Below are 24797 nucleotides of genomic sequence, written 5' to 3' on the forward strand. Positions count from 1 at the left end.
CCCCTGAATCTACTGATTTCTAGACTTCTCACATCAAGATGTTTATATTGGCATCAAGATAAAATATTTCAGAGAAGAAAGAATTCTGTCCTGTGTTGGGATTCTGCTTAACACATGACATACAACAAAAGATCACCTATTTTTAGGAACTCAGAAAGGAATGCTCACCACCAACAAGGATCTCTGCCCCACATACTGGAGTCTCATAACTTCTCCCACAGGCAAGTCTGCAGTTGAAACAAGGTTGAACCAAGGGAAAGATCTGAGACTTGAATACTGATGGAGCGACCGGGGTAGTGACCAATCTTTTTGTCTATCTTGTAGAGGACCAATGTGTTCAATCTGGAAGAGGGTAAACAATCTTGTTTGGGTTTCAAGGAGCATGAAATATTGACAGTTGATCCATGTGAAATTATATCAGAGGGCTTCACAGTAACATCTCCTTTCGTGCACACATCTGCAATAAGATACAAAAGCAATACTTGATTGACAATAACAGGCCCATTTCAAAATGGAGGGTTGCTGCAATCCCAAAAGCAGGATAAAATTAAACCTAACAGATTACAGGAATATAAATAAACTATATCACTCTAGCAGTATTGGTGATGGCACAAGAGAGCAGAAAGCAACCATATTAAAGTCTAACTGTATTTAAATTAAAACATTCATCCTTCTCAAAACAGTAATACTATAATCAAAACTACAAATAGGAGGATGGTGAGAAAGTAGAATTGGAAGAACATTCAGGAACACAGTTCCAGGAAAACCCAGCATCTCGTGTATGTAAAAATTTCAGATTACTAAAGAAGGCTTCCCAGAATAAATTGCATTTGTTTTCATCACTATTTGTGATTTATAATGCTTACTTCAATACTCATACTGAGAGAGATAAAAAAGACAGGTTTAAAAGACTATTGCAAACTTTAGGGTCATATTTAGGAATAATTCTTCTCTTGCTATATTTGTGGTATAAAATATGTGTAATCTGCAACATTATTTTATAACAAAGAGAAAACATTCAAAGGCTTTGGTGTGTTAGGAGTTGGCATCAAAGATGGAAAGTGAGTGTTACCATGCTATATTTTGATATTTCTTCAAGATGTAAGACCCTGGAGTGGATGAACTTTTACCTGAAATAGTTAATATAAACTTCTTGAATGTATTCCTCTTCTTAACAGAGTTTTCTATACTGTTTACTACATTCCAGATGCCACATTAAATGCTTATTAAAACATGGAGGTTATTTGCTTTCCTCAAGAGGCTTATCATTGACAAGGTTCAATTTAAAAACCTCAGAAACAAAGATTCACTCTGAATTTTCAGGGATGATATGAAGCCTCCATTGAAAATTGTCTTTTTTTTTTTAAGTAATTGTAAGAATGCTTGGGTCAACTACCATAAATAGGAACTGGTAAAGAACTTTTTTTTAAAAATAGTTTTAATTGTAGATGGACACAATACGTTTGTTTATTTAGTTTTTTATGTGGTGCTGGGAATCGAATCCAGTGCCTCATGCATGCTAGGCAAGTGCTCTACCCCTGAGCCACAACCCCAGCAAGAACTTATTTAAATCAAGTAAAGAAAATACTGAAAATTCTTTTTATTTTTATTTGCAAAGCTAAAATAGAGTCTCTCTTTTTCTTAAATCTTATTTGTATGTTTGGTCTTGGTTTCTTTGATCTTCTTTGATTCTAATATGCCAGAAAGCTGAAAATAAACTCTTATTTAAAAAAGCAGAGAAAATGTCAGCCATTTTTTCAGCATAACTAATTTATCCATAAATCCCCTTTGTTAAAATATACTGTAAAGTAAATCATAAATTTACGAAGACCAGTTGGGTTTTCTAGCCGGGTTACCTAACTACTTTTTAAAAAGAAAATGATATGATTGGACTGTTCCATTCATCGTTGGAATAAATTGAATAAAATATATACTGCTTATATATAACACAGAATCAGACTTATCCATTTAAATGACAAAAGATTGACTTATAAAAGACCGTTACCAGTACATTTACAATAAACACGCAGGTCGTCTGTGACTTAGAATTTAAAACACAAATCTTTCCAAATATAAACTTCTAGACATATCTTACCAATGTGTGCTTTAATCAACAGCCACATGGTTAAAAAAACAAGTTCCAAAGAGCATCCTTTAAGAGTACGTGCCATCAACAGTCGACTCTGCAATTCAATCCTGTGCTTTTCCTTGTAAAAGAAGACAAATTCATTCATGTCAAATACATTCAGAAAATACCACAACCAAAATCATTCAGAATAACTTAAAGCACCACTTCATTTATCAGCATTTTGTTAAGATTCTGCTTGCCGGGGCTGACGCTGTTGCTTGGTGACAGCACTGGCCTAGCATGTGGGAGGCACTGGGTTCAATCCCTAGCACCACAGAAAAATAAACAAATAAAATAAAGGCATGCTGTCCGTCTGCAACTATAAAAAAAATTAAAAAGTATTTTGCGTGCTATTTTAAAAAATGAAGTCTACCTTCAAAATTAGTAAACTGAAAATCTCAACCACTTAACAACCTCATCTTGGAGTCAGCAAGGGTTGGAGAAGGAGCTTGCCATCTTAGTGGGCTCCACCTGTTATAACAGGAGGACCGAAGACTGGCTCCTTTTACACAACAGAGATTTATTGTTCTTGGTTCTAGAGGCTGAAAAGTCCAAGATAGAGGTGCCAGAAGATCCACTGTCTGCTGAGGACACACTTTTCAGTTTAGAGATGGTGCTTTCCAGTTGTGTCCTCACAAGGTAAAAACCTCAGAAACAAAGATTCACCCTGAATTTTCAGGATGATATAAAGCCTCCACTGAAAGACTCCACCCAAGACTGCTTGCTTGGGTCTCTTATAAGAGACCCCAAACATGTGTGTTTAGCCCTGTGACCTAATCACCCCAAAGCCCCACCTCCTAATAACATCACTTTGGGTGTTAGTGTTTTATATGAATACATGGGGTGCATAAACACTCAGACCATGGCACTGAACTTTGGAATCCCTTAGAACTGGGTTTAAATACTTTGAGACTAGGTGCAAGTTATGTAACCTGAGTCTCACACAAAACTTGTTTATTTTCCAAACAGGGTTGCATCATCATCATCGTTAAATGGAATAGAGTTTGACTAGAGAGAATTTCTAATCTAGTCATGTGATTCAAAATGACAGTAGAAGAAAAAAGGCTCATGAACCAGGCATAGTGGCACACACCTGTCATCCTAGCAACTCAGGAGGCAGAGGCAGGAGGATTGCAAGTTTGAGGCCAGGCTCAACAACTTGGCAAGACTCTATCTCAAAACAAAAAGTAAAAAGGACCAGGGATGTAGTTAAGTGATAAAGCATCTCTGGGTTCAATTTCTAGTACCCGCCACCACCACCACCATCAAAAAAAAAAAAAAAATGCTCATAACCATCCAGGAACTTAGTAAAAGATTGATTTCTTTGAAATAAGAAAGGAATTTCAGCAGTCTAAAGGGGGTTGTTTGGGTTTTCTATAGAAGCTCAATTTTACTTGTTCACTTGTTTATTGTGACTTATTTGGCTGATTTTATTTTATCCTTACTTGCTGGGGATTGATCCTAGGACCTTGAGCATGATAGGCAAATGCTATGCTACTGATCTACATTCCCAGTCCTTTCTTCCTTTAATTTTATTTGGAGACAGCGTTTGCTAAATTTTCTAGGTTGGCCTCAAACTTGAGATTCCCCCTGCTTCTACCTCCCAAGTCACTGGGATCACGAGTATGCATCACCATGCCGGGAGAATGTTTTTACTTTGAATGGTTCAGAAAATGTAAGCTGTTGATTTCTGATCTGTTCTCAATTCAAACTTAAGAAATGACTCTACTCATCTTAACAAATTCTCTAAATTCTTATAAAAGTGGGCCTCAAATTCATAATGTAGGCTGGAAAGTTCTGTGATATCAGTCCACTGGGAAGTTGCTAACACACATGCTCACCTCTTATCCTCAGGCCTAGAAAATGTGCCAGAATATTTGGGAGAGCCTCAGAAAACATCACTGACTCATCCACATTGATGGCCACCTTTCAGGTACTAGGTACCCAGTATTGATGGCCACCTTTCAGGTACCGGGTACCCAGTATTGATGGCCACCTTTCAGGTACCGGGTACCATGTTAAGCACTAGAGGCACAACATTCCTGCCCTGGTGGGATTCTAGAAAAATGCCTCTTGAACTCCTCCACCATCACCTAGTTATCGAGCAGGTAACACCCTAGCAATGTTGGCATTTCCTCAGTCTCTCTGCCTGCTCTTCTTCCTCCTGATTTTTAGCTGTGGAGAACCTCAGCACACTCAGGATTATACATATATACTTTTTCCCCCTCTTTCTACTTTCTCCCTAGGGGAGCTCCTCTGGATAGCATCTATGAGCTAAAGACTGTCAAATGTAGATCTGCAATCAGATCACTCCCTGAGCTTTGGTTTCATGTTCGTTTCCTTGGCTTCACCTATTGGACATAAAATAGTCTTCCCAATACTAAGTTCAAGTCAAAGTTTTGCCTCCCTTCTTCAAATCAGTTCATCCCTCAGCTTGTTCTATTTCAGCAAATGTCATCCATGCCTCTAAGTTGCTAAAAACTTAGAAGTCATCTTTGGTTCCACTCTTTTTGTCATCCTCTTCGATTAAACCATCACAGGATCTATCAACTGAACCTCAAAAACACATCACAGTTCAATCCACTTCTCTGCATGTTGACTGTCTCCATTTTAATCCAATCTACTTTGACATCTCTCCCCTAGAATACAGGAGCCCTCTAACACATCTCTCCAGTCCATCCTTACTCTTAGGTAGCCAACTACCTTTTAGAAACATATTTGATCATGTTACCCATTACAACCAACACCATTTAAACACCTCCAATGTGTCCCTGCTCCCCATCTTTTTTCTTTCTTCTCTCTCTCTTTTTTTTTTTTTTTTTTTTGTGGCGCTGGGGATTGAACCCAGGGCCTTGTGCATGTGAAACAAGCACTCTACTAACTGAGCTACATCCTCAGGCCCCCTCTCCCCACCTTGCTACCACAATCCACTCTGCTTTTTGCCTGGCTCACTCTGCTCCCTTCACACTAGCCTTTAGACTCTTCCTTAACTAACACAAGCTCTTTGCTGCCTGGGCGACCGTGCCCTTCCATGCACCCTGCCAGAATCCTCTTCTTCTGCCAATTGACTTACATCCTTCAGATTTCAGATAGCATCAGAGCCCCTCCCTGACCACCTATCCCTCCCCTGCCCAAACCCTCCCTGACCAAAGTGGTCTTCCCCATCTTTTTGCTTCTTATCAACTTTTTGAAGTTGATTTCATGGGACAATCTACAGCTACTTTGTTTCTTTAATTACTTGCTTGTCATCTATCTTCTGTATCAGAATATCAGCCATGAGGAGAGCAGGAATTTTGAATGTCTTGCTCACGCTATATACCAGCACTTAACGCGGGAAAATAGTAGTACCAATAAATATCTACTGAAAGGAAGAAGGGAGAAAAAGGAAAATGAGCTACAAAAAAATCTCTGTAAACATCCTTGTGGCAGAATAACAGCTCACCAAAAGGTCCATGCCCTACTCCCCAGAACCTGTGGGTATTTATTTTACCTGTCAAAGGAACTTTGGACATGTGATTAAAGTTCAGGACCTTGAGACGGCCGATTATCTTGGATTACCCAAGCGGATCCACTCTAATTGCACAAGTCCTTAGAAGTATAACAGGAAGGAAGAACTGGGCAGACAGTTATGACGTGAGAACCTCCCCCGCGGGAGGAAGGAAATAGGAACTGAGAGATCCCACAGCCTCCAAAAGCTTTGAATGGATCTCAGTTTACAGACACCATAAAATGTGTTTCTGGTTTAAAATGTTTGAGAATCTCAGATCAAAATCAAAATTTGCTGGTTTCCCCTTTCTGGATTAAAAAGTCGTGGCATACAGGGGCCTCTATGAGCTAATTCCTGTCTTCCACATTCACTACCACTCTTTGCCAATACTTTAGTGTCTGGTGACACAGAGATTATACTGCCCCTGCGCATCTCATGCCTAGTCACGTCTCTGTGACTTTTGGTCATGCTGTTCGCCTCACCTTTTCAGCATTCTTAAACGACGAGTTCTAATCATCCAAACTCAATTCAGACACCTTTGTTCACTCATTCATTCAACACATAGGTATGGAGCCACTGCTAAAGGTCAGGGGCTTGGGATACAGAACGAGATAGGTGGGAACTGGTACTCATGTAAACAATATTTTGGAGTACAGAGACAAAGAGATCAGTAACACATAAGTTCAGATGGGAAGAGGAGAGAGAACTGAGAAGAAAGAATCTGGTCATAAAAAGTGTTTCTAAGAAGTGAAGCTTGAATTAACAGTGGTACTGGCCGAGTGAGTTTCAGAAGAGTAGAGAGAGAGAGAGAGAGAGAGAGAGAGAGAGAGAGGTGTGAATGTGGAGCCTGGAGGCAGAGGTAAGAATTAGAAATAAGGACTGGCTGGCTGAGAAAGGAACAGTGGGGATGTTTGACATGAAGTAGAAGGAGCCAGTTCTGCCAGGGCTTGTTTGACGTGAAAGGGAGACTACTCTCTCAAATCTATAGGAAACCACTGGTGTTTAATTAGTGGTTTTACCTTTTATTTAGTTGAGAGTGCTACAGGATATGGATTATATAGGACACATGCACACATGACTCTGGACTCCAAGTGCAGGGACCAGAGTAGACGCAGGCAGACCAATGAGAACAACTGCAGAGACCCTGGTAAAAGGATGGTAATGTTACCTCAGACATAGCAGTGGACATGGGAGGTGGTGTTATGTTAAGTCACAGGGGTTATGGTTCGGATGTGAGGTGTCCCCCAAAAGCTCACGTGTAAGACAACACAAGAAGGTGCAGAGGAAAAATGATTGGGTTGTGAGAGTCTTAACCCAATCAATGAATTAATCGCCTGATAGGGATTAACTGTGATAACTGAAGTGGTGGGGTGTGGCTGGAGGAGTGGGAAGAGGGGGACGTGGTTTTGGGGAATATATTTTGTATCTGGAGAGTCGAGTCTCTCTCTCTCTGCTTTCTGAGCACCATGTGAGCTGCTTCCCTCTGCCACACTCTTCCCCCATGATGTTCTGCCAGTCACAGCAGCAAAAAAGCTGACTAAAACACACGGTCAGACCTCAGGAAGCCATACTTATGTCTTCAGGTGAGACTGAAACCTCCCGCCTCCTGTCTTAGCACCTGCTATATTAAGCAGAACTAATTGATTTAGGTGTCTGTCCCTCCATTATCTTGCAAGCTCCTCAGGGGCAGACGCCACAGTGTGTGGCACATAGTGCTGACCTGGATGAAACTTATGTGAGTTTTCTGTGTTCATCTAGTTTACTTCTAGTTTAGTTTAATGGAATTAAACTAATTAAACCACATTAAATTTTATTACACTACATTATGATTGGCATTATTAATAAATTTTTGGTTTGGTGAAGAGGTTAAAATATACCAGCCTGGATGGAATACTAGCTATTTAGGCTGAAGACATTTGAAACACCTCAGGTGCAAGATGATCACTTTGACCTTCATACTATTTTTTTTTAAAGCAGATGAAATTACCATATGAAAGACATTCTCCTCATGCTAGAAAGATAGGCAACATCCTTATCTTTAAGCATGAGACGTTGAGACTGAGAGAACATGGTACAGACCTTGCTAGAATAACTTATCTTTTAAGCATCCCACATAATTTGGTCAAATTTTCAGAGTTTGATATTCTTTGTCCAATTCAGTGTATAAGTAACTGACTAACTGCTTCTTTATTTATTTATAAGGCCTCCCATGCCACATGAAACTGGCTAAATTAATTTGTATGCTTTTCTCCTGTTATCCTCTTATATATCAATTTAATTCTTGAACCCAACTGAGACTCTAAGAGGAAGAAGGGAAATTTTCTGTCCCTCCATAGCCAACTTAGCTGCCACATTGGCATAGAGGAAGTTATATATTGTATTAGAAGATGGCTGAATGAACAGATACATAGAAATTAAACATTTCTGCTTCCTAATTATAAAGGATAATATAAATAGCACTATATGTATTTCAATTTGTGAAGTTATAGCATTCCCTAAGCAGTAAAATATTTAAATGGTCAATATAAGGATTTAAAATGGATGTATTCATATTTGAAATATGTATTTATATATTCAATATATAAGTATGTATTTATATATTCAAATTTGTATTTATATACTCAAATTTCCTATATATTAAATAGCTTAAGACATACCATTTATAATATATGTAAGGTAGTATTAAATGCATGTAGTATTTAATATAAACATATGTAAGAAACAGATAAAATGGTAATTTGGAGTTTACATAGTACATTGATACAAACACACATTTGCTAATTTTCTGTGAATCCCACGTGAAAGCAACTCCATTTATGAGAAGCTCAGAAGCCCCAAAGACCTTCAAGTAAATGAGGTATCTTCCAATAAAATGAAACCTGCTATCAACAGTAAACATCTTTCATACAGCCTGCCTATAGGTCGATATTAATACTACAACTCTAACTTGAATCAGAGAATCAAAGAGTGTGCCGTGTCATTGACTCATCACTCAAGTTGTGACAGTTTCCAGACAGTGAAAACAATGTCACAGAGGGTGGGGGTGGGTGGGAACCACACCAAGTGGCAGGAGGGCGGCGACAACCCCCTAACCCACACCCCCTGAACCCACACACAACGTGCTCCCGCAGAAGCACAGAACATACAGCTGTTTCAAAACTGTCTGCTCATGGCTAGGAAAACAAAAAACAACACAATTCTTGTGTTTTTTTTTTCCCCCACGGGTGAAAATTTCACGTGAGCAGGAATGCTTTGTGCTTGCAAGTTAGTTTGCTTTTGTAGCACCATGTTAAATTCATGGGAAAATGGCAGCAAGTCTCATCCCACTGTGTGCTACCAGCTGCGAAGGCACCCTTTCCTCAATCCTGCAACAGACATAATGACAATGCCTGGACTACGGTGCCAGTGTCATGGGTCCCTGCGAATACTTGACACAGAGTATAGTCTCTACTGAGGCCACTTCCCATCTTCTCCTGAGGACTGCTTAGCGTTTCTTTCCTAAATCACTTATGACTTTCAGTGTACGCGAATGATTTGTTAGAGTAGGGGGGAAAATGTATGTTAGGCAATAAAGAAGGGACCTCAGAGGTTAGATGGCACCCACTAGCCTCTGCTGTCTCTTTCCCTCCCCATAACTGATATTTCTGTCTGGGCTACCACAGAATTACCAAATGATTGTTCTGATCATGCAGCAAGTCTGGCTCTCTCACAGATGCAAGCTGCTAAGCTGCTAATGAATGACCAGTAGACTCAGGGAGGCAGGGAACAAAATTCGTCCCTTCTTGTTTGCAAAGTTACGTACAGATATGCGTTTACTGGTGATAGATCACTATAAAGCTGCACTTTGGAGGTCATCTATTCCACCTTCCCCATTTTACAGATGGATAATGAACACCTAGAGAAAAGAGGGTATTTGTCTAAGATCTTGTTGATAGCCGAATCCACATCAGAACTTAGATCCCCTAATTTCTAATCCAGTATTGCTTCTAGCATGGGAGGCTGCTTCTTAGCAGCAATAATGGCTGCAAAAGACAAATAATGCTAATCTTAAAGCGACCACTAATACTAATGTGATATTCTGTTGATCTATTACATTCTGGGACTCTGAAAATTACACACAATCTTTGTGATACCCCTCAGGTAAATCATTTACTATGCCTAAGGCATTAATCTTCAGAACATTTTTTTTTTATCATTTGATATCCACTTCCTTCAAAAAAGGATCAAGCAACAAAACCCTGTACACATATATAATATATAAACATCTAATTATCTATTGCAATTTAGGGACAGAACAAATCAAACCTGCCCAGTAGCTAATTCACAGCTTGGTCACCGAGCCATGCATCTCTCTATGGCTTTTCTTGATCTAGGTTATGAAAAAAAACAGTCTTCTGACTGAAGCATTATCTCCTTTTTATTTTTTTGAGCCCACCATGTGGTGGAAAATCTAACAAGCCATAACATGGGCAAAAGCTGGTCTGTCAGGCTTCATCATCAATTCTGCCCTTTCATGGTAGGTGAAATGGTTTAAAAGGGAAGGAAAGTAATACCACATCAACTACCTCTACCTCCCCCTCTATCCAGTGGTCCAAACATGGTTGACTCGAGCTGATTTTTTTTTTTTTAAGAAAGAGAGAGAGAATTTTTTTTTTTTTTTTTTTTTTTTTTTTTTTTTTTTGTAGATGGACATAACACAATGCCTTTATTTTTTATGTGGTGCTGAGAATCAAACCCAGGTCACACCCATGCTAGGCAAGCGCTCTACCGCTGAGCCACAATCCCAGTCCCACCCCCAGCTGAGTTCTTTGTAGCTGCTGGGGCTCCCTTAAGTTTTCTCTTATCTCACTGGTAAGTGTTTGTAGTTCTGAGGTTTCTTTTTAATTTTACCCAAGGACAGAAAATTTCTTTCTTGCTCAAATTCAGGAGACTTTTAAACTTTTTTTTTTTTTTTTTTTAATTTTAGCATGTTTTCTCCTTTACCTCTTCATATCTCTTTATCATTTTTCTTACAAGTAGTTCCCTTACCCTTTTCTGCCTTCTTTTCTGGCTTGCTGTAATGTTCTTTCTGTCAATTCTATTTTTCTTTATTTCCATTTTGGATAAATCACACTTGACATAATTGATAGGCTCCTGAAATCTTGTGTATAAACAAATCATATTTGAAATAAATTAGGGAATCTTATCCTGCCCCAACTCATCACTGAATTCTTGGTACTTACTGTGAGCTACCTTAGAAAATGAACAAGCATCCCTCCAACAGATCAATAAGAGGAAAAGAAAGAAAAAAAGAAGCAAGACAGGGAGTCTTAAACAAGGCACTTTCAAATCAACTGATAGTATTTGATGTGTTCTTTTTTTTTCTCTGATTAGCTTTCCCAGCACTTGTTCAAACAAATTTTCAAAATCCAGCCTCCTCAATTTTCCCTCTCTGCATTTTTATAGAACTATAGATAACACAAGCCATCTCCTACCAGGCAGGATGATGTACTGGAAAGAGCATGGCGTTTTGGGATGTAAGACATGGTGCCATCCCTGGTTCTTCCACTTCTACCTGTGTCAGGAAAGTAACTTTGCATTTCAGAGCTACCTTTTCTTGCTTTAAAAATGCTGTGTGCTCAGGGACGCTGAGTCAGGAGAATTGCTTAAGCCCCGGAGTTCAAGGCCAGTTTGGCAACATCTCAAATCAAAACAAACAAATAACACAAAACAATCAATACTTATTGAAAAAATTAAATCTCTTCCATTACTTTCCTTCTTTATTGGAAAGTGCTCTCTTCTGACATCCTCAGTTTACAAGTCTTTATTTGTAGATTATGGCGTTGTACAGTCTTGCTAAGAAATTGACCTTTGGATCTCTGGTATTGTGAAATCCATGAAAGTTTTGTCTCCTTTAAAACTCACACCTGTGCTTTAGAAAATTTTTTTCATACTAAAATTCATTCTAAGAATGAATACTAAGGTCAGAGTTTGCAGCATTTGGAAATTTACTGTCCTATCTAACCAAGATGATATTCAACAAGACCTGACACACAATAACAGCACTTTTCAAACTCTCCCAGGGCTTGTTGTGCCTAATGAAGAATAGTAACATCAACTTTGTAATATCAATCTCTGTCTTTTCATAAAGCACTATGCAGCATTAAAAATATTTAAGCACCATGGAATGAAATTGGATAAATTATACTATGCACACATATGAATATGCCACAGTGAATGCCACCTTTATGTATACCTATGAAGCACCAATTTAAAAAATAACAAGAGGAAGAAAGACCAGTAGAATAGAGGAAGGAGAACAGGGGGAGGAGAAAAAGGGAAAAGTGCTGGGGACTGAAATGAGACAAATTATATTTCTATTATTATTATTATTATTATTATTATTATTATTATTATTTTACCAGGTATTGAACCCAGGGGCACTTAACCACTGAGCCACATTCCTAGCCCTTTTTTATTTTGAGACAGGGTCATGTTAAGTTTCTTAGGGCCTCACTAAATTGCTCAGGCTGGCTTTGAACTTGCAATTCTCCTGCCTCAGCCTCCCAAGTTGTTGGGATTACAGGAACGTGCCATCATACCAGTTGACCAAATTATATTTCATGCATGCATAATTATGTCAAAATAAATTCCAATATTATGTCTAACTATAATGTACTAAAAACATTTTAAAATATTGAAGCATATTATAGTTGCATTGTTTTGAGAGTTTTGCAGGAGTTGCATAATTATCATAAGATAACTGGAAGCACACTTGGGAAGGGGGTAAAAAATCAAGCAAAAAAGCTAAGATTAATGACCACCCCACAAGGTTTCTTATATAAATTAGGAATTCAGCTGAAGTTTCTGCATATCTCAACATCTCTGCTTGATGTTTACTTAATGTGTTTCTTTTCCTGCATATCATTGAAAAATGAATGTTAATTAATATTCTCTCTCTCTCTCTCTCTCTTTTTTTTTTTTTTTTTTTTGCAGTGCTGAAGGATAGAACGCTGAGTCTTGCATGTGCTAAGCTAATGCTCTACTTTGGAGCTAAATCTTCAGCCCAATATTTCTAATCTTAATCATCTTTTCTGATCTTTATTATTAATTTATCACAATATAGAGTCTGTAACTCAGTTATTAACATTTGGTTTACTATACTACAGGGGGAAAAATCTGCAAGGTGACCAAGATAACATAGAAAACCAGGAATAAATTCAGAGTTAGATTAGAACAATATGCCATGCTTCTCTTTTTACTCCATGATCACCTGAGAAATTAAAACTTTTTTTTAAAGTGGGATTCACTGTGGTGTATTTGTAAATGGACATAGCATAATTTGGTAGATTTTATTCCCCAGTACTTCCCATGACCTTTCTTCCTCCCTACCTCTCAATTCCCTTTGAAAATTCACTTTTTTTGAGGGGAGGGGGAGTGTTTACTAGAGATTGAACCCAGAGGGGTTTTACCACTGACATCCCCAGCCCTTTTCTATTTTTTATTTTGACACAGAGTCTTGCTAAATTACTGAGGCTGGCTTTGAAATTGCGAACCTCCTGCCTCAGCCTCCTGAACTGCTGGGATTATAGGCATGTACTACCATGCCTGGGTTGAAAATTCACTTTTGATGTTTGCTGATCTCACCAGCTTTCCCTTTCTGTCCATCTAAATACTGTGAATTGGCTCACACTCCTCATTTATTCTCAGCAACCCACAGTGCTCCATGCTGATGCCACAAAGAGACCCACATGAAGATGAATTGAACCATGGGCACTCCCATCATCCCAGTCCCAACTTCCACAAGAGCCTGCTGAGCAACTGGGGTAGTAATGAGATGAGCAGAGGACCTGGTCAGGACATTCAGGTCTCAGCTCTCATAATTCTAGCTGCGTGGCTTGTGACAGTCATGTAATCACTCAGCCTAAGTTTCCTCATCGTAAAAAGGGAATAAAATTAGCATCTGCTTCACAGGATTATTTCAAGGCTTACTTGGGAAGCTCTCAGCATAGTGCCTGGTACATAGTGAGAGCTCAATAATTATCATTGTTATTATGATGATGATAAGGAAAAGGACAATATCACTTAATTTTCAAGCACATTGTTAGAATTAACTTAAACAGCCCTGCTCTTGACCCATTCATCTGTTTTACTATGAAGAGTTTCCAATTCTCTGACTTCATGCCAAATGCCTATTCTAACTCCTCAAGGACAGAAACTGAGTCTTATATTTCTTTACATTTACTAGTTTCCAGCAAATGAATTGAGTATGATAGACATTCAATACATATTTGTATTGGAAAACAACAAGGACAAACATTGTTACCCACAAGTTCTAGTAGAGAGTGCTAGAAACTTCCAAGACTAAACTATCCAAGACTTCTTGGGGGATTTGACTTTTTTTTTTTAATATTTATTTTTTAGGTGTAGATGGACACACACAATGCCTTTATTTTTATGTGGTGCTGAGGATTGAACCCGGGTCCTGCCCATGCTAGGCAAGCGCTCTACCACCGAGCCACAATCCCAGCCCCAGATTTGACTTTCTTTCCAGGTTAGTTTGCACAAATTTATATGTAAGTGTTGACAGCAGTGCTGTGAGTGCAATTATAAGGGTGAGAAATGATGTGCTAGAAAACAAAGCATGTGCAGTAATTAAAAAATAAAGTCACATTGAGAAATGATATGCAACATTTACTGCATGAGGATTCTTCTCCTTTAAAACCCACACCTGTGCTTTAGAAAAATTTTTTTTCATAACTAAAATTCATTCTAAGAATGAATACAAAGATCAGAATCTGCAGCATTTGGAAATTTACTGTCCTATCTAACCATGATGATATTCAACAACTGTGACACACAATAACAGCACTTTGCAAACTCTCCCAGGGCTTGCTGTGCCTAATGAATGATAGTAATGAACAGAGAATTTTGCATTGGAATGGGGGAAGAGAGGGTCAGCTTTTAGACACTATAGTTCTCTCAGTTCTGAATTGCACAGAGAAATAGGGTAGTAGTGTACATTCTTTGTAAATGGAGAAAGTGAATATAGTATTTGTGTGCTCATGCGGGTATAGATATAATGTTATGAACCACAGTTACAAGTCAAAGGAACACAAAGTTTGGAATTCACTATCTGTGTGTACAAGTTTCCACATCTGCAAAATGGGAATACCAGTAGCCCCTTCACTGGGTTTTTAAAGAATTATTATATAGGATAGCAATGTATACCCAAGGGTCAGGGACACAGTAGAAGCTCTTCCACATAGGGCACATACTTAGCAGATTATAGCAATTAACCAGAGTTAAAAAAAAAAAAAAACTGACTATTCCTTGTTCTTCAGACATACTTGGGAAAATCTTGTATTTGGGTTAGTAATTGTAAAACCTAGATCTAATTGTACAGATATAAAATTCCTTACAAAGCAACTGAGTCACACCTGTGGGGATGGAGTATGGCTGGGCCCTGAAGGGAGTCCTGCTTTTCCGGATGCTTCACGCTTTGGAGTGCACTACTGCTCTGTGCCCTGTCCCAGCAAATGCCTCAGAGGCTCAGTCTGAGAGCCCCTTCTCCCTGTAGCCAAACTTTAAACCAGCCCCCATGAGGGAACTCAGTGCTCAAAGGATTAGGGCCATAAGCGAGAATGCCACCCAAATCCCCTGGGGAGAAGCAAGCCCAGAAGCCAGGGTATTTAGATACCCGGCTTGGACTGGACCTGGGATCCCCAGCGCCTTCTCCACCCCCAAGCCACTCCCTGGGTACTCACCGCTCTCCCTCTGTGCTCTAGCAGTGGCCAGCTCCGGCGCAGACCCGGCGGTCCGGGCTGTTGGTCTCACGTGTCTCCCGCAGTGGTCTTTGGTGCGCCCCTGCTGCCAGCTCCGGCTCTCAGGCTGTGTGGGCCACCAAGCCTCCCGGTGGGGGCACTGGGTGGCAGCGATGGCCGCGGCCACCTATCAGAAGGAAAGTTGCTGAATAGTCCAGCTGCAGGGCGTGCAGCCCGGACCTGTGGTCCCCGCTCGCTGTCCAAGAGGAGGCGGGGGATTCTGCCACTTGTGGGCTGTGCGTGTGTCGCCTTGAGCAAGGTAATTCTCTCTGCACACTGCATTAAAAATGTGGGTAATACAGCCTGTGTCATGAGACAGCGCAGATTGACTCACCGAGTCAGCGCGCAGCAAGATAGGATAAAGGAGACACTCTTGCTTTGGGCTCCCACCGCCTGGGAGCAGTGGCACTCTGGGCGGCACTCCTCCAGAGAAGTTTCCCCGAGGTGTTCTTCCTCTAAGCTCTCAGGACCGCCCAGCTCTTACCTCCCCCTAGCGCCCTGGTCTAGACCCTGCGGATTGCAAGACCACCCACTGGGATGAGGGAAGCTGGAGTTAGAACTTTCATCTGTATTTGCTTTCAAACAATTAAGAAAGAAATTAGCTTTGTCAATTTTTTCAATTGTTTCTTTTATTTCGATTTCATTGATTTCAGCTCTGATTTTAATTATTTCTTGCCTTCTACTGCATTTGCTGTTGATTTGCTCTTCTTTTTCTAGGGCTTTGATATGTAGTGTGAGATCATTTATTTGTTGGCTTTTTCTTTTTTTGAGGAATGAACTCCATGCAATGAATTTTCCTCTTAATATTCCTTTCATAGTGTCCCAACACAATATGTTGTGTCTGTGTTTGTTTTCATTTATCTCTAATATTTTTTTAATTTCCTCCTTGATGTCTTCTGTAACCCATTGTTCATTCAGTAGCATATTGTTCGTTCTCCAAGTGATGTAGGAATTTTTCTTCCTTATTTTATCGTTGATTTCCAATTTCATTCCATTATGATCGGATAAAATGCATGATTCATTGGAAAGCTGGGAATGGAACCACCATTTGACCCAGCTATTCCCCTTCTCGGACTATACCCCAGAGACCTAAAAACAGCATACTACAGGGACACAGCCACATCAATGTTTATAGCAGCACAATTCACAATAGCTAGACTATGGAACCAACCTAGATGCCCTTCGATGGATGAATGGATTAAAAAAAGTGGCGTTTATACACAATGGAATATTGCTCAGCACTAAAAAATAACAAGGTCATGGCATTTGCAGGGAAATGGATGGCATTAGAGCAGATTATGCTAAGTGAAGTTAGCCAATCCCTAAAAAACAAAGGCCGAATGTCTTCTCTGATATAAGGGGGTAACTCAAAATGAGATAGGGAGGAAGAACATGAAAAGAAGATTACCACTAAATAGGGAAGAGAGATGGGAGGGAAAGGGAGGGAGAAGGGGAATTGCATGGAAGATGGAAGGAGACCCTCATCGTTATACAGATTACATGTAGGAAGATGTGAGGGGACAAAAAAGAGGTGTGTCACATTAGATTGGGTAGAGACAAGTGATGGGAGGGGAAGGGAGGGGAAGGGGGATAGCAAGGGCAGCAGAATAAATAGACACTAGTATTGCTGTATGTATATACATGTCTATATAACCAATGTGATTCTGCATCCTGTACACTCAGAAAAATGAGAAATTATACCCCATTTGATTCAAATGTATGATATGTCAAGATCATTGTACTGTCATGTGTAACTAATTAAAATAAATTAAAAAATAAAAATTTAAAAAAATTTAAAAATCCAAAAAAGAACAAGAAAGAAATTAACCTTTAAGAGTTAACTTGACACCAGCCATAAATAGTAGTGTGGTTCTGAAGAGGGACACAATTCGGGGAGTGGCAGTGGTGCCCTTGCAACATTATTTCATTGAATCTGGGAATTGATTGGTCATAAAACATACCATCATGTACAGGTAAGAAATTAGAAGAACTGTCTCATAAATTATGGCACAACATTTACTCATCACTAAGAGCCTTTTAAAATTGTAATATTTATTGAAATATTCTTTTTAGGTGTATTTAGACTCCTGTTTATTATCCATTGTTCATGTACATTCGAAAGAAAGGCATAGCTAAATCAAATAAATTTGTAAAAATTTTCTTGATATATATTCACTTTTAGAGCCCATCACTCCTGACCACTTGTTTCACTCAGTGCCATCCCCAGTGACCGGAGAGTGTTACTACTAGGCAGCATTTCTTAAAACAGTAGCTCCCCACACCCCACCCCATTGTCTCTGGAGTATTCTTCCAAACTACTGAGTCCAGTCTGGGTTTGCTGAACTTGCCCTGCCTAACCTAAGGACAATGGCCTCACCGTACTGCTCAGGCAGTAGCTTAAGACCTCCTGTAATTTAGGAGACCTTAAATATGAACATGTATGTCTTATGATTGACAGTGTACAAATTATGATATTTTGACATACTGTAGTTTACATTCTTCAGTAATTTGTCTATGTAAATAATTTGAAAAGTAACTTTCAAATTATGGAATCAATACTACTTTGTAACAAGATGGTACATTATTGTGAAAATCATTTGTAACAAAATTTGAAAGAGTTGGTTAAAAGTTAGTTATTGGGGATAGGGTTGTAGCTCAGTGATAGAGCACTTGCCTAACATGTGTGAGGTACTGGATTCCATCCTCAGCACCACATGAATAAAATCAAGTTATTATGTCCATCTACAACTTAAAAAAATGTGTAAAGTATTTTTCAAGGAAAAAAACCCAAATATTCTAAACTTGCTAAGTTTTTCTGTGATGATATATAATTCTCAAGAATACATTATTTACCTCTGTAATGTATCTAAGAAATTTTTTATAAAAATAGTTTTGAAAACCCTCCAAACTCACTGGTTCTTTTTTTTGCCCTTTCAGGTTATATTAACACCAAGTGAGAAGATGTTATAAATATAATATTTTTTATTTATTTGGTATTAAATCCAGGCGTGCTTAACCACTGAGCCACATCCCCAGCACCCTCCCCCTTTTTGATTTTGCGACAGAGTCTTGCTAAGTTACTTAGGATTTCACTAAGTTGCTGAGGTTAGCTTTGAACTTATGATCCTCCTATCTCAGCCTCCTGAGAAGCTAAGATTAAAGGTGTGTGCCACTGCACTCAGCTAAAGAGAATATTTTTTGTTGTTGTTAAAAATTTTTTAAATATTTGTTTTGTAGTTGGACACAATACATTTATTTTATTTATTCATTTGTATGTGGTGCTGAGGATCGAACCCAGGGCCTCACGACGTGCTAGGTAAGCGCTCTGCCACTGAGTCACAACTTCAGCACCTTTATTATTTTTATTTTTTAAATTTTATTTGTTCTTTTTAGATAAACATGACAGTAAAATGTATTATACATACATGGAGTATAACTTGCCATTCTTGTGGTTGCACATGATGTGGAGTTACACTGGTTATGTTTTCATATGTGAACATAGAAAAGACCAATTCATTCTGTCTTTCCTATTCCCATACCCCCTCCCTTCCCTTCATTCCCCTTTGTCTAAGTCAGTATTTTTATTCCCCTCCCCTACCCCTCATTGTTGTTAGCATTCTCTATCAGGGAGAATATTCAGCTCTCGGTTTTTTGGGGTTGGCTTATTTCACTTAGCATGAATCTCCAGTTCCAACAAAGACCATAATTTTATTCTTCTTTATGGCTGAGGAATATTCCATTGTGTATATATATCACATTTTCTTTATCCATTCATCTTTTGAAAGTTGGTTCAAAGTTTAGCTATTGTGAATTGAGCTGCTATAAACATTGATGCAGTTGCATCACTGTAGTATGTTGATTTTTAGTCATATACCGAGGAGTGGGATAACTAGGTCATATGATGGTCCATTCCAAGTTTTCTGAGGAATCTCCATACTGCCTTCCAGAGTGGTTGCACCCCACTCTACAGTCCCACCATCAATGTATGAGTGTACCTACCATTTATTAATTACTTGTGTTCTTGGTAATTGCTATTCTGAATGGAGTGAGATGAAATCTCAGTGTAGTTTTAATTTGCATTTCTCTAATTACTAGAGATGTTGAACTTTTTTTCATATATTTGTTAACTAATCATATTTCTTCTTCTGTGAAGTGTCTATTCAGTTACTTTGCCCATTTATTGACTGGGTTATTGTGTCTTTTTTTTTTTTTGGTGCTAAGTTTTTTGAGTCTATCTATCTATCTATCTATCTATCTATGGAGATTAATACTCTAGCTGAGGTGTAGATGTCAAAGATTTTCTCTCATTTTGTAGGTTCTAAATAGAACATTTTAAAAGAAGTAGTTTATAAGGCAGTCCCCAAAAGTCAAAGATTGAATGTTCTCTAACATGTGAAAGCTACTCCAAAATAAGGGTGGTGGGGGGGATAAAAATAGAAGAAAGATCAGTGGAGTAGAAGAAGAGGAATGAGGCAGAAGGAAGGAAGGATGGGATTGGGAAAGACAGTGGAATGAATCTGATCTAACTTTCCTATGTACCATGTGTGAATATACCACAGTAAATCTCACCATCATGTACGTCCACAAGATATTAATTAAAAAAAAACTATAGGTAAATATGCAAAAGATCAGTAGACCAGAGGGAAGGGAAAGGGGAAGTCCTGGGAACTGAGTTAGAATAATTATATTCCATGATTTTAAACTTAGGTCAAAATGAATCCTAATGTTATACATAACTAAAAAGAACCGATAAAAGGGGGAAAAAAAGTCCAAGTATTTCAAAACCTGTGTTTTTCTTGCTGATAATTATCTCAGCTTGCCACTTACAAAAAAGAAAGCTTAAAAAATCTTGGAACACTGGGTGCAGTGGTGCCCACCTATAATCCCTGTAATCCTAGACGCTAAGGCAGGAGGATAGCGGTTCCAGGTCAGCCTCAGCGATTTAGGGAGGCCCTAAGTAATTTAGGGAGATCCTCTTAAAATAAAAAAAAGAAATGAATAAGTAAAAAGGAGTGGGGTTGTAGCTCAGTGGTAAAAGTGCTCCTGGGTTCAATCCCCAGTACAAAAAAAAAAAAAGAAAGAAAGAAAGAAAAGAAAAAAAGGAACAAAAAAGTGGGGAGGGAGAAAAAAGGGAAAAAAAACTTGGAAACAATTTACTCTCTTGTTTCAATATTTTTTTTCTTGTTTTGGCCAAATGTTGTTTAATAGAAATAAGACTACATTTCAAAACAAAGAAAAATACAAAAACTTGCACACCATTCACTGAAAGAATATATACATATCGAACACAATTACATGATTACAATGGTATGACATTTGTGTTATCTAGAGTTAAATGAAGCACAATTTATTGTAATAAATATTTATCATAGTATGTTATTTACTTGTGTGCAAAGGACTCAATTTTTAATGTGAAAAAATGAGCTTGCTCATTGATTCACTGAGCCTATATAGGATCAACGGCAATGTTATTCCTAGAGGCTAACATTATTAACCTACTTTGATTTGTTTTTAATAACTTTTATAATAGTGAGTCCACTCTCACATACCTCTCGAAATCTAGACTTTTAATTGAGCAGTTCAGTGGATTTTGAACCCTTGTTAAACAAACAAACAAACAAACAAAAACACAATTAGGCATGGCTTCTGATTATTTAGAAAGAACAACTGATTGAAATCAGAATAAGATTATGGGAGCCAAAGGTTAATAATGAGTTTGCATAATTTATGGGTTAGGTTCTTTTTCAATAATTTTAAGGGAGAGGAAAGCCTTTTATTTTGTTCATAAAGTAATTATTCAAACATATATTTTATTCCATTTTATTTTTAGTTTTAATTTGTATTTTTATGTATGACCATATTCAGATGTGTATGTATATTCATGCATATGTAGGATATATTCTTAAAAACCTTTTTTTTTTTAAATAGGAGGAGTACATAATCTAAAATGATGAAAGATCCCTGCTCTACTAAGTTTTATCTGCAGCATCTTACAAAATTGCTCAGTCAGACACTAGATGGTGTTCCAAATACCTCTGAGGCGTTTTCTCTGTGGGGGACAGATGAGAGATACTGGAGCAGGACTGGACTCTGATTTTTAAGCAAGCACAGTAAATAATTATGAGAATACAATAAGATTCAGATAACAATGATAGCCTTCTCTGGTTCTCTTTTTTTCAAGAAGTCAGAAGATAACCAATCTTATGTAAATATTATTAGAAGAACTGTCATGCCTTCAGACCATTCCACGTAGGGTTCATGTTGAGGGAACATTTGTGTTACTGTTAATAGTAGTTCTCTTATACTGAATGCTGCCTGGATTATAAGCTCCATGAGCACAAGGATCCCATGTGTCTTGCATGAGTGGTACGGGACAGGTAGCTCAATAAACATTTATTAAACTGAATTGACTTTTTGTGGAGATACCTTGTTCTCTTTGATCAAAGTTTGGTATTGTTGAATCTTCAAAACTTTGAACAGTTAAAAGGTAATTGGAGGGCTGGCATTATGGCTCAGAGGTAGAGCACTTGCTTAGCATGTGTGAGGGACTAGGATCGATCCTTAGCACCACATAAAAATGAATAAATAAAATGAAGGTGCTGTGTTCATCTACAACTTAAAAAAACAATTGGAAAATTGTATATAATTGTTGTAAGTCAGTGACCCTTCCATCTGTAAAGACCTCTTTAATTTCCTCTTTCCATTCTATTCCTTTTCTTCCTCAGGACTTTGAGTAAGACATAGAGATGGCCTGTGGTTGCCTGTCTAGTGAGGAAGAACAACCAACAGCCACTCTCCCCCCAAAAAACAACCCTAAAATCCAAGAAAAGAAAAAAAAATAAAACAAAAAGCAGCTCTTGGTTCTGCGCTTTCTGAAGAACAAAGGCAGCAAAGAAGTCCTGGCGAAACAAGAGAGCCAGATCCCATAAACCAAAAGGTCAACTGTGATTGTTGGGGTGATGATTTTTAAGCCTATGGGTGGATACAGGCTTCTGCACAGATGAAGGCCTTTGCAAATGAAAAATTCAGTGACGCAAATAACCACAGTGACAGTGACAGAGCCTTTTCTAGGAAATACTAGTTCGGTTTCCATTTCCACCCCTTTAAAGGTCTACTTTGGCTCATTGTTGATACTAACCACCTTGAAAAGACTTACTCACACTGTTCTCTGAGTAACTGAGATGTATCCTGCCTAAATGTCACTTAGGATAAATAGTAAGAGGTGGTGGCCAACAGAGAGATTTCAGCATTAGATGAGTGCTGCTACCCATGAAACTTGGCAAGAAGTTAACATAATTTTAACCTTTTACTTACAACGAAGGGACTGCATCCAAGAGTAATTGTTCATTCCTCCTGCCTCATTTTCTGCAAGTTTAATTTTTCAACAGTTTTCACTGACTTATTAATTTGATTCATCATTCCAAAGTGTTAAAGGATATCAGTATAACTCTTTAAATATACTTATTGTGCATTGAAAAGGTTTAGATACATATCATGTTAGATTCTTAGATTCTGGTGAACCCCCAATATTCTCAAAACAGAATCTAATGTCCATTCTCAATGGACTTTGAGCAGGCATAGACACCGCTTATAGATGGACAAGCCACATGGAAAATGTCATGTCTTAAAGAGGAACAATGCATTTGCAAAAGGTTTTTAGATTGCCACAGGCCCTGCTAGATAAAAATAAAGGGTAAAGAGTAAACTGAGAGATTGAGACATATTTTAAACACCGACACCGGTTCCTGCACCATAAGAACTTGGTTCACAAACTGGCTCTGCTCCTCTCAGCAGCTCAGTGGAAACACAGGTGTTATGGGATTCAGGGATCTTGTGACCCAATGACAGTTATCTGGCCATTAAGGTAGAACTGTTGGTGATACAAAACTTGGGTAGGTTAACAAAGAGGAGAGCAATTCACATACAAGCAAATTTCTCACAAATAGTAAAATTTCTCAAAAATAGTAAAATTGTACATGTATTCTTTTTTTTTTTTTTTTTTTTTTTTTTTTTGCTTTTGTGGTGCTGGAATCAAACCCAGGGCCTCACACATGCTAGGCCTTTTCTAGGAAATACAAGCACCCTACCCGTGGGCTATATCTCCTGTTTTCTCTCTCCCTCCCCCATCTCACATCTCAGTGCAAGTGTGAAGAGTACTATGGGATGTGGGTTTTTGGTCAGCATTAACATCCTTTTCTGCATTCCACTCTCCTAGACCCCAACTATTCCTTTGCTCCATGTTTCTTAACCATAGTAAATTCTCTCTGATTTCCCACGTGAGACAATCCAGAGTCCAGTTCAGTCATTGACTCCAGCTCAGAGCCAGGCTTTATGAACAATGAGCTGTGGTAACTTCCTAGTCAGACAGGGCTCTCCTGGGTCCATGACCAAAAACTAAAACACACTTGTTACCTGCACCCCATCCTCCACCCAGCATGTGAAACGGTGGAACAGGGATAATGAATGTTCTGCTTAAAACAGGAGGACAACGTGAGGCACCAGATGTCACTGTTACAAAGCACTGCTATCTGTGTGAGACATATGCTAAAATGTTTTGATTTGGGCCTGTAGGACCTCAGCTAAATTGAATACAGGAAGAAACTCATTTAAGCACCTCCTTCTACCAAACACTATAAGTAGCACCAAATTTCAACAATTTTCCTTCTATCTCCTTTATGCCTTTCCAGATACACAAAAGCATATAGGTTTTCCATATTTAAGTAATATAGAATATATAAATATTCTATATGTAAACAGATGGAGCTATTGTATCTCTGTGTCTATCCATACATATGTCTTTTCCTTTACCACATAATAAACTTCGTTGCATTAACATGAACAATAACTATAACTCTACAAGTATTCTACACAATGTATTCTATAGCTACATAGAGTGCAATAGCAATAAGTATTCTATATGATGTATGTACTAGGATTTAGTCAACCATTCTCTTACATATAGGTTTTCAGGTTTTTTCCAGTTCCAAACAATGCAAATACTCACCAAAATCAAAATATTCTTGCATATACATATGCATAAATATATGGTGCTCTTACCTGTGTATAGCAGGATCTCACCAGTGCCTTGTTGGATCAAGGGTAGGAGTCTCTTCACTAAAATGGATTATGCCAGATTGTAACCCACACTCCCACCAGCATGCCACATAATCACTGATAGTAAACACTACTTCTTCTGTAATTTTTACCAAACAGATGACATATGGCATTCATTTTGTTGTTTTAAACTGTATATCTTGCAACATCTTTTCTTGTGTCTGATAGTTTGCAAATATGTGTTATTAATACATTAGTCTATCTTCAAATAGTTTTGTACCAATTCATATATAATCAAATAATTTTGCAAGAGTACACATTTATT

General features: G+C 38.3%; 1 protein-coding gene across 1 annotated transcript in view; it reads right to left on the minus strand.

Annotated features, from left to right (window-relative positions):
* IL12RB2 (interleukin 12 receptor subunit beta 2) overlaps positions 1 to 15953 on the minus strand; it is an 86907-nt gene extending 70954 nt beyond the window's left edge. The window contains 4 exon segments of the mRNA XM_081308351.1: positions 169 to 232; positions 234 to 457; positions 2096 to 2207; positions 15362 to 15953. Coding sequence (XP_081164477.1) covers positions 169 to 232; positions 234 to 457; positions 2096 to 2171 — 364 coding nt within the window. The 5' untranslated portion in view covers positions 2172 to 2207; positions 15362 to 15953.
* Between the last annotated feature and the right edge of the window lie 8844 nt (positions 15954 to 24797).

This window comes from Spermophilus citellus, assembly GCF_964194105.1.
Source record: "Spermophilus citellus genome assembly, chromosome: 9".
Classification (NCBI taxonomy): domain Eukaryota; kingdom Metazoa; phylum Chordata; class Mammalia; order Rodentia; family Sciuridae; genus Spermophilus; species Spermophilus citellus.